Below are 14,970 nucleotides of genomic sequence, written 5' to 3'. Positions count from 1 at the left end.
CAGGAGAGATACCTGGGCTGGCTCTCACTGGGCAATAGGTGGCTCACAGGAGATCAACAGAGGAAAGAGAGAAGAGGCAAGAGAAGGTCCAGCTCCTAAGGGGTGGGCAGGGGAAGAGCAGACAATGAGGGCCTCTGAGAAGAAGCAGTCTCAAGTGCAGGAAGGGAACAAGGAAGGTGGCCCAGGACCAAGGGGCAGAGAGCTGAGAGACAGATGAGGATCAAGCAGCTTAAGCCTCCTGTTGGGCCTATTTCTTAAGGCAAATCTGGTTGAAACCACACAGACTGTTTCCTCATTGGTGCTGACCTCTGTTCTGTTCATTTTATTTCCAAAACTTTACCAGAAAACCTGGTGAGACACACTGACCACCTTCTTTCTGTCCAGCAGTAGGGGAGACGCAGGCAGCCTCAGGCTGGGTGGCTGTCTAGACCCCCCAGCCAGCCAGAGGATCACTCAGCCCTCCCAGACTGCAGGACGCACACCCAGCCAGCAGCTAGACTTTCTCGGCTCATTGCCTGAGGCAAGCTGGGTCTTCGTGGTGCAGGTGGGATGCTACACAGACATTGTAAGCGTTTAAATTACATAAGTGAATGCATCCATCCTCCTCTCAGGCCCTTCTTCCGCAGCTACTCTCCCCCACCCCAGTCTCCCTCTGGCCTGCAGCCTGGGATCCGGCAATCATGGTGGCCTGGCAGTCAGGACTTGCGGAGTGACTCTGCCTCCCTAGTGCCTGTTCTCAGCTCTCGGGTGCTCCATCTGACCACCCTCCGGCGCTCACTATTGGTTCCACCCACAGCCTACCACTTTCCTGTCTCCATTCCCTCTAGAACACCTCCACACTCAAACATACACACCCAGAAAGCAAAGGTCCTGCCCCCAGTCATGGCCCTTGCTGTGAAATACCCCTTGCCATCACAGTGCTGCAGCTGGCTCATAGGAAATACACCCTGAGCACCCCCAGCCCGGCCCCTTCCCCTCGCCAGCCCTGGCGTGCCTGTCAGCCAGCGTGGTCTCGCTGTGTCTGACCACACCTGGCCTCTCAGAGCTGACCCCAGAATAGCAAGCATAGTCTGTTGACTCCATCTCAAGCTGCGGTCCACTCCAGTCCACCTTTGACACTCCTTCCTGCCCATCCACTGCAGGCCCTGCTTGGCCTCTGGGATCAACCCCATACACTGATTTCTGTGAAAAGTTTCCAATGGATTTACTTCCCCATGTCTACAGATTTATTTTGCTACCTATATCACCAGTCATGGCCTCTTCTAATTAAAAGATTAACTCTCTGGTCCCCTGATGCCTCATGGTTCTGAGGACCATGGACACAAAGCAGGATTCAGAGCAGAGGAACATCACTATTACCATTTAAAATGAAGATCTTTCTTGAAGAGAGTTGGGTCTGGAAGTTAGTTCTGTTTATATTCCTGGGAACTCGAGAGCTGTCCATTAATAAGGCTTATTTTTGGTAACTGTGCTGATTAACTGCCAAATCAGAAGCTTCATCTATTGGTCAGGAGAGGACAGGTTATGCTGTGCCTTATCTCAAAGGTTTTCTTCTCACTCCAATTACATGTGAGTTAGCATTTCCTCAACCTGGGACCCGGGCTTACAGAACCGCCACCAACCCAAACCCTGCAGATGCATGTGGCAGAGACGGAGCTCCGGAAGGTCTCACACCTGCTGTTCAGTATTCTGGCCCAGCAGACACATATCACTTTTACTCGTAGCCCATTGGCCAGGGCTAGTAACAGGATCTACCCAACTACAAGGGGACCAGAAAGTGCAATCCTGCCTCCTGCCTGGAAAGCAGGCTCCAGCTGCTCCAGGGACCAAAGAAAATGAGACAATAGTCCTATCCTAGGGGTGGAGGCAGATCGGAACAAAAAAAGTAAAAGTCTACCCCGTATCTTTACAAAGGCAAAGCATGATTATTCTTTTAAGTTAGTCACTCCTGAATGAAGATGTGTCACTGTCTTCATTAGCATGTCGATACCAGCAATTTGGGGACATACTTCCACAACCAGAGGCAAGAGTCCTTGTCACCCTTTTCAAAAGTGTAGGATTCAACAGCCAAGAGCAGGTGTAGACAGGGCTACCCCTATGGAGGGGCAGGGGTGAACTGGAACCCAGAGCCTCAGAAGACCCTTGGAAGGCAGGTTTGGTGGCAGAACTTAGGGGATCTTGGGGCACTCTAGACCCCCACTATCTCTTCCCTACTGGTCTTTGCTGTGGACAAACATCTAATTCAGTCTCCTGCAGATGAAGCTCTAAGTCTCACTCCCCTGAGCAGCAGGCTCCAGCAGCCCCCCGTCCTCTCCCATTATACATTCTGGAGCAGGCCCTGGACAGCCCAGAAGACCCTCATGGTTTGGCTCAAGGGGAGGTGGTCTTCTAGCTGGTTCTCTGAGCTGAGGGCTCCTGTGGTACCATGTGCAGAGGGAGGACCTCAGTACAGCTGTGTCCCGTGGTCCAAGGTTTCTGAAAGGTCCTAGGACAAGGACCTCCGCCCTTAGTGGTAAGTGAGAGTCAGCCTTGGTCCTGAAATCTGGCCCTCAGGCTGAGCTACCCAGAGCTGCAGGGAGGGTTGGTGAGATGCTGTTGCCTGATTTTATTTACTCATTTGCACTGATTTGCTTTTTAATCTCTGCATAAATTCTCCTCTAGGACTCAGTTTGTTAAATGTTCTTTGCATAGAAAACTTAAGGCCAAATGTGAAATGATTCCCCTCAGAAGAATTTTAGCAAGTCTGTTCTGTTTTAGGAAGGTTTGTTGTCTTCATCTGTGTTCTCTGGTGCCTTGAAATGCCTACACACCACTCAGTCAGCCAATCCATCCCAAGAGAAAATGCTGTACTTGAAACGCAGCTGAACACTGGGTCTGCATCAATCATACCATTTGTATGGACGTGTATTTAAAGTTCTACTCCCACAGAAAGTATGTTGTCATTTCTTCTTAAGCAAAGTATGTTCCAAGCCTTGTTCAGCTCATGAACCATTAACATCAGCCCTCAAGTCAGGGAAGCAGGGACTTGGCTGGAACAGAAGCCTCAAAAGCAGAACCTGAGAGAAGCAAGATTCCTCCTGGTCTCCATCCCTAGAAAGGTCTCTCCTGAGGGTGGAGGTGGCACTGGCCAGCTGGGAGCATGTTGGGAGCTGGCACTCAGTCAGTTACGCAGAGATACCACAGAGCTCACCTGAGGGAGGTGACGTGACCTGCTGGGGAGTTCCATGATCCCCTGCTTATGGCAATTTGCAAGGCTCAGTGAAGGCACAGATCCCAGCACCTGGGAAGACTAAGAGCACTTGAAGTGAGAGGCTCGTGCCCATCTAGATGCTTAGCTGTCGGCACGTGACCTCCTGATTTGAACCTCACTTAAGGATGTTAAAATTCCTTCTCTGGTGGTCGCAAATGCCTGCTCCAGTCCTGCCCTGGTGCTGCCCATATGGAGAAGACCCTGTGAACATAGGGATCTCAGACCTGATGTTCAATGTGGAAGAAGCCCTCACCTTCCTGTCTCCCAGCACCCTGGGCTCCACCTCCCTGACAGCATAGGACTGGCGGGGAGCCCTGTGGGCTTCAGCTTACAGCAGATATATCTGACTATGGGAAGGTTCTTGGATAAAATAAAAAGGTCCATGGGAGTGAGAGATGCTGCTCAAAATGGTTCAGGTGTGGATTCAGGGGCCAGCCACCATCCATCCTGTCCTTAATGCTCCCCACCCTTTCAGTCACCAATAGATGATTCTGGAATGGCAGGCAGTAGAGGGAAGGGGAGTCAGATCTTCAAACTCAGCCCCCTCCTGTGATGGAGCCCAGGCCCTCCGGGCAGCTGTTCCATGCCTGCAGCACAAGGTCCTGAACCTAGGGGTGCTGCCGTTTTAAACATCAGGTTGGTTTGGGCATCCCTGCCACATATACGTGCCTCCAACCTGGCTGGAGATTTGCTTTCCAGTCACGCAAGAATCAGCTTAATCTGGGCTCTCCGAGTTCTGACATGGAAACGCCGAGGCTGACTGATTGAAGGAGTGCCGCAGAGCTGCTCACAGCCTGTGCCTATTCTCAGAAACCACGTGACGCGTTAATAGATCCCATGGAAAGTTTCTCTGAAAATTTTATAGCCCCTCTGCCTGCACCTGGCTTCTGCAGAAGCCTGTGACTTGGGCTTGCATGAACAGCCCACAGCAGACAGTTCTGCCAAGAGACGGAGGCCCCAGCATCCCCTGCACCACCCTCGCCCCTCAGCCGGGATAGCAGTCAGGGTGCCTTCTTAGTCAGGCAACCAACTATACAAGGGGGAAACTTGGAGGGCTCCAGCTGTGTCCTGAGGGCCTTTGCAGCAAGAAAACTAACAGCAGCGGCAGTGGTAATAAAAATATTACTAGAGATGTGGCAGGAACTGCGCTGAGTGCAGCCCATTCATCACCTCTGACTGACTACCTGAGAGAGTGTTCTTATGCACACTTACCAGACAAGGAAACCGCAGCTCAGAGGGCCGGTTCAGCAGCGTGTCCAGTATCCAGCAGGAGGGCCTGCCCAGCACATCTGACACCAGAGCTTGTGTTCAAAATGTCTGCACCGCTCTCGCTGAGGGCTGCGCACTGAGCACAACCCATTGGCACCAGGTGTTGAAGGGCCTGCAAGGACTCAGGAGGGAGGCCCCCCTTTGCCCCGTGGGCAGGCCAGGCTATGCCACAGGAGGTTTTCATAGGAGAGGAACTGATGAGAACTGAGTTTTAGGAAGATCATGTAGCTGGTATACATTAGACAAGTAGGAAGTGACAGAAATGCAATTGGTAGTGACTAGAGCAAATAAAAGGGTAATTTGTTGACTTATTAACTAGAAAGTCTAGGAGTTGTGTTGGCCTCAGGCACAGGCAAAATGGAGCTCAAAGATATCACCTTGACATGGCCTCTCTTCTTCCAGCCCTAAGGGTTTTTTCCTCTGAAGTGGATTCACTCTCAAGGAAGGCTCCAGAAGCTTCAGGTTCTTAGTGCTTCTGTCTCAGAGAAAATGCAGTCCTCTTTGCTGAGGGGTCCAGCAAACTCCACGGAGTGCTTGGGTCATGTGACCACTCAGCTTGGGGTCAGGGGGGCTATGGTGTTGACTGGCCTGGTGTAGCTCACTGCCCTTTTGGATTGGAGTGGGGCCAACAAAACTGGGTCTGCCAAAGCCAGACGTGGAGCAGGGTAGGACTTGGGCCTGTGTTGGTGCCTGAGTCTCCACTGGGAGCTCCTAGGCAGAAGGCGGGGTGGGGGGGCATAGGGGTATGATGGCCTGATGTGCAAACAGAAACATGCCTGATTAGAGGGACAGTTGGGGACTGTGCATAGGAGCGGTAGGGGAGCTGGGGAGGGCTTCAAGGAAGGGAAGGCAGGTGTTTTGCAAATGGAAGGGTGATAAGCATTTACCTGGCACAGCTGTGTCGGTGAGAGTCAACTGTGGCACATGTCATGCCAGACCCCAGACCCCAGTTCTGCTTCTGGGATGTGACTTTAAGGGACTTGCCTGGATCTGTATGACCCTCATCACTCAGAAGGGCAGTCTCTTCAGTCATTCTTTCTGTCTTCCCAGCTATGAGTTGACTTCAAGTTTTAGCAGCTCAAAGCTCATGTTGCCATGCCAACCCTCCCTGGCAGGCATCCAGGCAGAAATGGGATGGCCGATCTCATGGCTGCCAGCTGATGTGAGCACATTCCGGTAATTGGATTGGAGCAATCCTCACGGCCTTTCCTGCGGAAACCTGGGGCTTGGCCCAGCTCCTGCTAGACATGAGCCAGTGACACAAAGAGGATGGGAGGAGGTCCCTCTGCTCCCGGACTCCCAGCCCTGCTCCTCGATAGAAGGCTCAGAGACACGAAGACCAGATGGAAGGGCCTTGAAGGAGGGACAGGTCCCACCCTAGCCTCACACGGGGAAACCCCTGACCCTCACCTACTTCCCAGGAGTTAGCTGTCCCAGGCTCAGAGATCCTGAAAGATGATGCAGGCTTCCCCAGAGGAGCCAGGGCTTGCCTCAGCCAGCAGCACTAAGGGTTTGCTCACTTTCCCACTGTAGAAGAAATTCAAATTCCCACCTAGGACCCTTTGAGCTTCTGTACAGGAAGTCATATGTATAGCATGCCTGCCAGGGCCGTTTCCCAGGGAGACGGGAAATGGCATGGCTGTCCTGGTGCCCGTGTCATCTGGCATACAGTGTAGAAGTTCGGCCCACTGCAGCTTGCCCACAAGGCTGTTGGGAACCCACCCTACCCTCCATCTTCGACACCCAAACAGGACCAGACCTGGCCAGGCCCCATTTCTAAGGATGCCCTCCCCAGGGGATGGCAGAGCAGCTGGCCCAGGAACCCTCAAGACAGTGCATAGGGCCTTTGAGCGGTCCAAGACTCCCCCTTCCCAGGCTGCGGTGGCTGCAGGCCACAGGTTAGCAACAAGGTGTCTCAGTGTTGACAGGTCACTGCAGGTCATCAGTAACGCACAGGAGCAACTGCAGGGTGAAGCTGCTTGCTGTCAACGCCCGTGTCTACCCCAGAGTGGCTGGGCCTGTCACCTCCCAGGTCCTTCCCAGGATCTGACCAAGCACTCTCTCATTCCCTTCTAGATTTAGGGTCATCTGGGCTCCCAAACCTCCCTGGGCCAGTTCCCCTTCCACCTGGGTCCACCTGCAAATTATGGTGCTCACCTCTCCCTCTGTCTGTCCTGGCTCCATGGCCCATCTCCTTGTCACAGTAAGGCCCAGTCAGTCTCACTGCAGAGAGGAGAACAAGTTAGTGAAGGGGCTCCAACCTAAACAGAGTGGACAGCATCTCTGAGGAGGTAAAGGCCCGTTGGGTCAGGGGCCTGGGAGTTTGGCAGGTGGACTCACGCTGCCCCTAGAATAGTGCACAGACCAGCTTGTACCACCTTCAAACTCCACTGAACCCACAGGCCGGGAGAGCAAACAGGGCACATAGGGGCTAAGCTCATGGGAGGAGAGGTCAAGCAGGTAGCAGGTAAGGAAGGACACCGGGCCAGCCATCTTTTTTTCTTTTCTAATTGTAGCTAACTTTTTAAAAAAAGATTTTATTTACTTATTTTTAGAAAGAGGGGAAGGGAGGGAGAAAGAGTGGGAAACATGAATATGGGGTTCCCTCTCGCATGCCCCAAACTGGGAACCTGGCCTACAACCCAGGCATGTGCCCTGACTGGGAATCAAACTGACGACCCTTTGGTTCGCAGGCCAGTACTCAATCTACTGAGCCACACCAGCCAGGTCAGGGCCAGCCACCTTAGTGGCCTGTCCAGCTTTCATCCTCATGATAGCATGACAACCCTGGAAGATGGGGATTGCCACCCTCATGTCATAGACGATGAGACAGAGGCTCAGCAAGCCTGATTCCAGTGTCAGGATTTCATTCAGGTCAGCCTGAGCCCAAGTTGAGCGTGGGACAATGGGGCAGGGTGAGGGGGTGAGTCCAGGGTATCCACTTGTAGGACACAGAGGTTGCCTTCCTTTGGGGCACTGGGTAACCCCACACACACTAACCCCAGGGCTCAGGAGTGATCATGAGGAGCTGAGGGCACCTGGGACTCCCGAGCAACTCTGGAAGCCACACACCAGGATTGACAAGGGATAAACCCAGAGTAATTGTCAGCTTCTAAACAGGAACCCGAAAGAGCAGCCCAGCCTGTGGGGGGAGGGGGTGTGTGCTGTGACAGCTCAGCACATATGGCCTTCAAGGGACCTGTCAGCCCCATCAGATAGCCACGGTAGACTGTGCTCGGCAAAAGTGCCAGCCCCCAGGACAGGGAAGCAGAGAACCAAAGTATGGCGGAGAGGAAGGCCCTCTTTGCCAAAGACAGAGCCTGGGCTCGGCCACCCATGATGGCCCACCCAGCCAAGGGGCACAGGCAAGAGAAAGGACTGACAGGGAAAGCAGTCTGGGCGCCTGTGTGCCCGCATCCTGCCCTGCCACCCCTGCAAGGACTCTGGGGTTCACTGAGAAGTTGCCAGCCTCCAATATTTAACTCTCGCTCTCCTCTTTCATGGAGAAAGTGTAGATCAGACTAATTAATGTGTTGTTGTTTGTTTACCCTCCTTTCATTTCACTGAGACAGAATAATTACCCACAGAGCTTTAAAATCAGCTCCATTGGTAGCAATCCCTTTTGTGTAAGGGGCTGCGGGCGGGAGCAGCACGCGGGGACAGCACCTGGAGACACTACTGAAGGGGGGCAGGGGAGGGGCTCTGGACAGGGGGACTCGGCAGCTGTGAAGGCTAGCATGGCACGCAGAAAGGACTGGGGCGCTCGGAGCTGCCACATCTTAGAAGACTGCCATGGTGGCCACTGCTGCCTGCTGGCCCCCTGGGCCACCTAACCCAGTGATGCCTGAATGGGGACCAAAAACATTCCTATGAGCAGCCCAGGGGAGGCAGAAATATCAGGCCTGGCCACTCACTGCCACTGTAGGCAGAGCTGGGGAAGGAACTTGCCCAGAAGGGTTTTAGGGGGCATAGCAGGAGTGAGGAGGACACAGGACAGCTGAATAGGGAGATCACCGACCCCCCACCCCCACCCCCCAGCCAGTCCCAGCTAATAGCAAATACCAACCCTGATTAGCCAGTGTTGGGGACAAGCCACATGGGAGAACAGGTTAGGGACTTTCTCTCAGGAAGCCTTATATGAAAAGCAAGGCCACATTCACTTCCGATCCATCACAGAGCCCTGGCCATCCCGAAGGCCATGGACAAGTTCTGCTTTCAGAGCAGCCTGGCATAGACAGAAAAGACCCTCTCCTCCTCCCAGATATTTTCTCTAGAACTGTCCTCACAACCAGGGCTCAGCCAAGCCTGTGTCCTGACACAATGTGACAGTGCCCCTCAGGGAGGACAAGCCCACCTGTGCCACCTCCCTAGCCAGCATGGATGGCAACACAGACAGGGCCCCACCACCCCAAAGGAGCCAGGGCAGAAGTTAGGCTGGGTCGGTGAGACTGAGCAGGAAATGACTCCGCCAGCTGGTCTGGTGATGAAAACTCTGGATTATGCTCCTACAAGCTTCACCACAGCACCATCACTGCGGGTCCCTGGAGGCTGGGTAAACACTCTTGTCTTTGTAGATTCTACATTCAGCACAATGAATGCACCTGGTGACCTCTCCCAGGTGGGGCCCTGGGACCGGCTCTGAGAAGGGCACCAGGGTGGACTCATTCCAGCAGCTCTGGGCCTCTGCTGATCCCCGGAGCTGCATCTTGGAAGCCTAAGGGAGAAGCTTGGGCCAGACCCTCAAAGCCCCAGAGAGCTTCTCCAAAAGTTGCAGAGGGCATCAAGGTCCCTTATAACTGGGTAGTATGACCATTCTGGATGTTAGTAAGGATCCTCATCAGGTGGGATTTTTGCCAGGGGTCAGGGGGTGTGAGACGGTGGAAGCAGTCTGATGCTGCAGGCTGGGATACAATGGGAGCCTGGTTGTCGGGGAGCCCTTCTCTCGGGGGTCCTGCCAGACACACTGCCCTCTACCTTAGGACTCTCTGGTGGCTTTCTCTGTGGTTTGGTGGATACTCAGTGATAGGTGGCTATGGTTTGAGGCTCCTCTCAGGCTCACCCCAGGCCACTGCTGCCTGCTGACCCCCTGACACAAGACCAGCATCAGGCCCAGGCATCCTCTAGGATCCCTAGCCAGCCTACCCAACGGCCACAGAGCCGTGCTCTTCTGAAATCTTGGGCCAGATGTCAAGCAATTAGGTTATAAGATCAAGATGGCTAGCTAGAGGCAATCATGTCACAAAGCTCTTTACCCCAAGAGAACCTAACACACACAGGCCAACAAAGTGTGCCAGGACAGCTCTGGGCCCCAGACACCCCGTGTGAGCCTGCTAGCTCCTCTCTGGCCCTTCTCATGTCAGAGGAAGCAGGAACAGGGTGAATGGGGACAACAGCCCTAGCATCCAATCTGGCCCCCTAAAAATGAATAAAAGTCCCCTTCCCTTCTGTCTTGCAGGTTCGCCAGCAGGCCTTGGTGGCCTAGCATGGCCCACTGGGGTGAGCCATGACTGGCTGGCCAGCACTCACCACCAACCACCCAGAGTCACGTCTCACCAGGAGGTGACCCCTCCTCCACCTGCTCCCCACTCATCCACCCCACCCAGGAACGTGCCTGCATTGCCACGGACAACATGTAGTAGGGCCGACCACGGCGCCCACCGAGCTGCGATGGTTTTGTACACGACCCCCTTTCCCAATAGCTGTCTGTCTGCCCTGCACACTGTGTCCTGGGCCCTCATCTTCCCATGCTACTGGCTGCTGGACCGGCTCCTGGCCTTGTTTATACCTGACCCTTGTCAGAAAAGCCAGCTGCTCTGCATCTTGCTCTTCATGCCCATCTACCTGGGCCTCCTGGTCACCTCACTGCCCTTTGCATTTCTTGGGTTCCTCCTCTGGTGCCCCCTGCAGTGCGCCCGCAGGCCCTACGCCTACTCTTGGTTGGAAGACAAGAGCCCGGCCGGCGGGGCAGCCCTGCTCAGTGAATGGAAGGGCACAGGTCCTGGCAAAAGCTTCTGCTTCGCCACGGCCAACGTCTGCCTCCTCCCCGACTCGTTGGCCAGGCACAACAATGTTTTTAACACCCAAGTGCGAGCCAAAGAGATAGGGCACCGAATCCGCAATGGGGCGAGCCGGCCCCAGATAAAAATCTACATCGATTCGCCCACCAATACCTCCATCAGCGCGGCCAGCTTCAGCAGCCTGGTGTCACCCCAGGGTGATGGCGTGGCCCGGGCTGTCCCTGGGAGCATTAAGAGGACGGCCTCTGTGGAATACAAGGGCAACAGTGGGCGTCACCCCAGTGACGAGGCTGCCAACGGCCCGGCTTCTGGGGACTCTGCTGACTGTGGTAGCCTTGAGAATGCTTGTATCCTGCGCATCGGTGGCGACGAGGGGGGCCGGCACCCTGAAGCTGATGACCCTGCCCCTGGAGGCCAGGCCAGAAACGGGGCTGGCGGGGGTTCAAGGGGCCAGACGCCCAATCACAGTCAGCGTGATGGGGACTCGGGGAGCCTGGGCAGCCCCTCTGCTTCCAGAGAGTCCCTGGTGAAGGCACGAGCCGGGCTGGACGGTGGCAGTGGGGAGCCAGGTGCCATCTACAGCAAGGCCCCACACAAGGCCTCAATGGTGAAGAAGGCAGCTGCGCGCAAGAGGCGGCACCCAGATGAGGCCTTTGACCACGAGATCTCGGCCTTCTTCCCTGCCAATGTGGACTTCCTGTGTCTGCAGGAGGTGTTTGACAAGCGGGCGGCCACCAAGTTAAAAAACCAGCTGCATGGCTACTTCGAGTACATCCTGTATGATGTTGGGGTCTATGGCTGCCAAGGCTGCTGCCACTGCCAAGGTGGCTGTTGCTTCAAGTGTCTCAACAGTGGCCTCTTCTTTGCCAGCCGCTACCCCATCATGGATGTGGCCTATCACTGTTACCCCAACGGGAAGGGCTCCGACAGCCTGGCCTCAAAGGGAGCACTGTTTCTCAAGGTAGGAGGTCTGGGCACATGCCAGCTGGTCCCAGAGCTGTATGGGAGGTGGGCTGTAGCCTGGAGGTCCTTACCCTCTGAGAGGTCTATGGGCAGATGAGGCCTTTCATGGAGCTGAACCAGAGGGCCCCCAACTCAGGGACAAGGGAAATAAGAATGCAGGGACAAGAGCCAACTTGGCTGGTTAATCTTGGGCAAGTTCCTCAGATCTCTGAGCCACTGTTTCCCCATCTGTCAAGTGGGGGCAATGTGGAGCCTACTCACAGGGTTGGCGGTGAGTAGTGAGGCCTGGGAGGTGCTCCTAGTGCTGGTGGTGAAGGTGGCCGGACGCTGATGGCATGGGGTTGATGGGGGGCGGACATTCACAAGACGAAGACCGACAAAAAACCAATGGTTGAAGGTCCTGGGCCCATTACCACACCAGCCTCACTGCTCAAACACCCTAACCCTCCCGGCTGTCATGTAGCTGCCATGCCAGGCTCTCTGCCCACCAGCCCAAGGCTTCGCTTCCACAGTCACTAATTAAAGTGAATCATAATTACTTCTGCTAATTTGGATGTAATTGGAGGAGTTTTTAGGCCATGGTAATTTGGTCATCTTGCATTATCTTCTACTGAGCCTGATGCACTCTAAGAGTCAACTTCTTATTCTCCATCCAAAAACTGCTCTTGGTGCTTCCAGAGTTTTCTAAAGCATTGTTTGGCCAGCTGATACAGAACAAGGCTTTCTGCACCCAGAAGCAGCAGCTGGTAGGTATGGGTTTTGTCCATATTTCCCTCAAGACTTCTCAGGTCCCCCTAGAAGGGGGTCCATGAGAGCAGGCAGGGGTACCTGGTGTGGTGAATATGGAAGCCCAGTGTGGGGAGGCTCTCATCCCCCAGCCGTCAGCTCTGACTGCACACAGCCTGTCCAGGAAAGTGCCGCGTGTAGGCCAAGCACCTGCCGGGGGGCAGGGCCCAGGTTCATTGTCTGCGTGGAGACAGCCGGAGCCAGGGCCGGCATCCAGGGCCCAGGCCCTTACTCCAGGTGCTCGGTGACTCTTAGGTGGCTCAGCAGGCCCAGAGTTGGAGTCCTTGGCTCTCCATTCACAGTCTGAGATGCTGAAATTGAATGCACTCCTCTTACAGGGAGCCGGCCTCCCCATTTTGGCATATGGTCCATCAGTGTTTGTTCCATGGATGTATTTTCACCTCAGCAACTTTCTGGGGAAGGAGAGAACATGTTGTCAGGTTCAGGGAAAGGGGGGATTGTACCCTTTCCCTCCCAACCACCTTACTACAGATGGCTCAGAGGCCAGGGAACCCCTCGATCCTGCGCCCAGCCTATACATCGCCTACTCATCTTCCTCCTTGGTCTGTCACCTCAACCACCATGCCCACTAGGGTCACACAGTGTCCTTGAGACAGCCTCTCATCGTGGGCTTTTCTCTCATCTCTCTGGCCATTCCTTCCAGGCTCCTCACTGCCTGCCCATCCATTAAATGCCCATGCTCCCTCTACCTCCTGGGTCTAAAACTGGTCTGCAGATAAGTTTAATTTGGTTCACACCATTAAAATATTCCTTGCCTTGCCCAACATTTAAAAATTAAGATATTTCACATAAAACCCAGTTTGGAACTTCTCTCTCACCCTTGGCAGGTCTGGCAGCACCAGGCCTGCTGCTTCTGCCTAGCTCTCAGTCTGAGCAGTCCCCACAGCAGGGGGACCGCACTTGGCCAGTGCTCTTCATTTCTAAGTGGTCACCATGGCTGGCCCAAGCATGTGCCCCAGGAAAGTGATTCCACAGCCTCCACTTCCACACTTGCTGAGGGGTCTCACACTTGTCCCAGCCCAGATCTCTTCCCTGAGCCCTCCAGCTCTGTGTCTGACTGCCCCTGGACACAGTTCCATTCATTCCTGAATGGAACACATAATCTGCCTTGGTCCTGCCCCACCCCCAGGTTCCACCATCCCCCAACCGGAAGGGCCCATTTTGACCCCTCTCTGTGTCCTGAGCCCATCCAATCCATCCAGGTAATTAATTTCACTTCCCAGGTACCTCTGAACCCACCCCCCACTCCCTGCCATGTCTCCAGCTGTACTATCATGCCATCATTCCTGTGTCCACCGTGTTTTTGGGTGTCCTCCCCCTGCCAACTCACCCCCCTCCTGTCCCAGGTATGACTTCCATTACCCCCCTTCTGCTGCCTCAGGGAGAAGCCCAGCCTTCACTGGGCCCTGCACTCTCACCTGAGCTCGGCTGCAGCCCAGCTCTCCTTGTCATGGTCCCGCCCACGTTGGCCTCACCATCTCTGTGGAGCCTTCCTCGACAGCTGTCCACACGAACCATCATTCCCTTTGTGGGTTCCTCAGCATTTGTCCCCAACAGTCTTGTTGCCGGTCCCTTCTATCAGACAGAACCCCTCAAGAGTGGAGCCAGTTGTGCCCAGCACACAGCAAACCTAGCTCATCTTTGTTGTCAAGAGTGAACCCATTTCTCCTGCGTAGGGACATGAAACAAAGGGGGTTTCAGGAGACAGTCCAGCCCAGGAAGGTGTCCTAGGGCTGGAACTGTGCTGCTCTGGCTGTCTGTGGAAGCAAAGCTCCCTTCGTTGGCAGGGCTCCCCCTGTCCAGCCCTGCCCTGTGGCACTTCTGATCCCTGGGGAAATGTTTTCCTGCTGCCGTAATGGCCCGAGAAGGGACTGGACTCGCTTTTGCCTCTTGTCTGAGAGAGCCTGCTCTAGGCCCCGCTCTGTTGAGAGTCTTTGCCCACCAGGATTAAGAGGCACCACCTCTCAGTGTGATTGTTTGTTTTTGCAAGAGAAACACTAGCCTCTGCAGCTCCTGAGGGCTCGAGCCAGAAATCAATACGTCCAGGCGATAATCAAGTGGATCTCAGGGAGCTCACAGGCTGGCTGAACGGGGAAGTGGGTGAGGAGCTGAGGCACCCTGTGGAAGTGCCGAGGGAGAGGCCGGATGGCCGTGAACTGTGCCTCCTCCGGATGGGTTCTCTTCAGTGGCAGGGTTGAGTGGTGTGCCTCTCTGCACCTGTCCCCTGTCCCTGCCCAGGACTTAGCGCAGGCAGACGACATCAAGTGCTGAGGGAGTGGGGGATGACCGTCTAAGACCATTGAACGGGCAGCTGGTGAAAAGCCCGGCTGAGTCACCAGGAGCTCAGAAAGCAGCACAGAGCTCAAGGAGAAACTGGGACGGGGCAGCGAACATTGATTTGAACTCTCCTCAGCCACTGGAGCCTCGTGACCCCGGCTAATTACAGTATAACCCTCACAAATGTAAGGCTCTAGCAAGGCAGCGCCCATGAGGCACTAAGCAGGGGTGCTCTCAACTGGAGTATTACGGAGAAGGGAACAGAGGCCGTCATTGCCTGAGGAACACCGGGGCGAGGGCGCCACCGTGTGGCCTCCCGGGGGCATTGTAGCTTTAACACCATTCTTGCAAAAGGGCGCATCAGTGGTATGCGATTTCTTCAGATAT

At 54.8% G+C, this 14,970-nt stretch overlaps 1 protein-coding gene across 2 annotated transcripts in view; it reads left to right on the top strand.

Annotated features, from left to right (window-relative positions):
• Positions 1-14,970, top strand: part of SMPD3 (sphingomyelin phosphodiesterase 3) — a 79,399-nt gene that overhangs the window by 55,136 nt on the left and 9,293 nt on the right. For both annotated transcript variants that reach the window (XM_090260369.1, XM_090260370.1), the window contains one exon: positions 9,975-11,497. In XM_090260369.1, the coding sequence (XP_090116495.1) occupies positions 10,187-11,497 (1,311 nt within the window). In that variant the 5' untranslated portion in view covers positions 9,975-10,186. The remainder of the gene's footprint in view (positions 1-9,974; positions 11,498-14,970) is intronic.

This window comes from Furipterus horrens, unplaced genomic scaffold (assembly GCF_987537825.1).
Source record: "Furipterus horrens unplaced genomic scaffold, mFurHor1.1.pri manual_scaffold_13, whole genome shotgun sequence".
Taxonomy (NCBI): domain Eukaryota; kingdom Metazoa; phylum Chordata; class Mammalia; order Chiroptera; family Furipteridae; genus Furipterus; species Furipterus horrens.
This window is presented reverse-complemented; position numbering and strand designations above follow the sequence as displayed.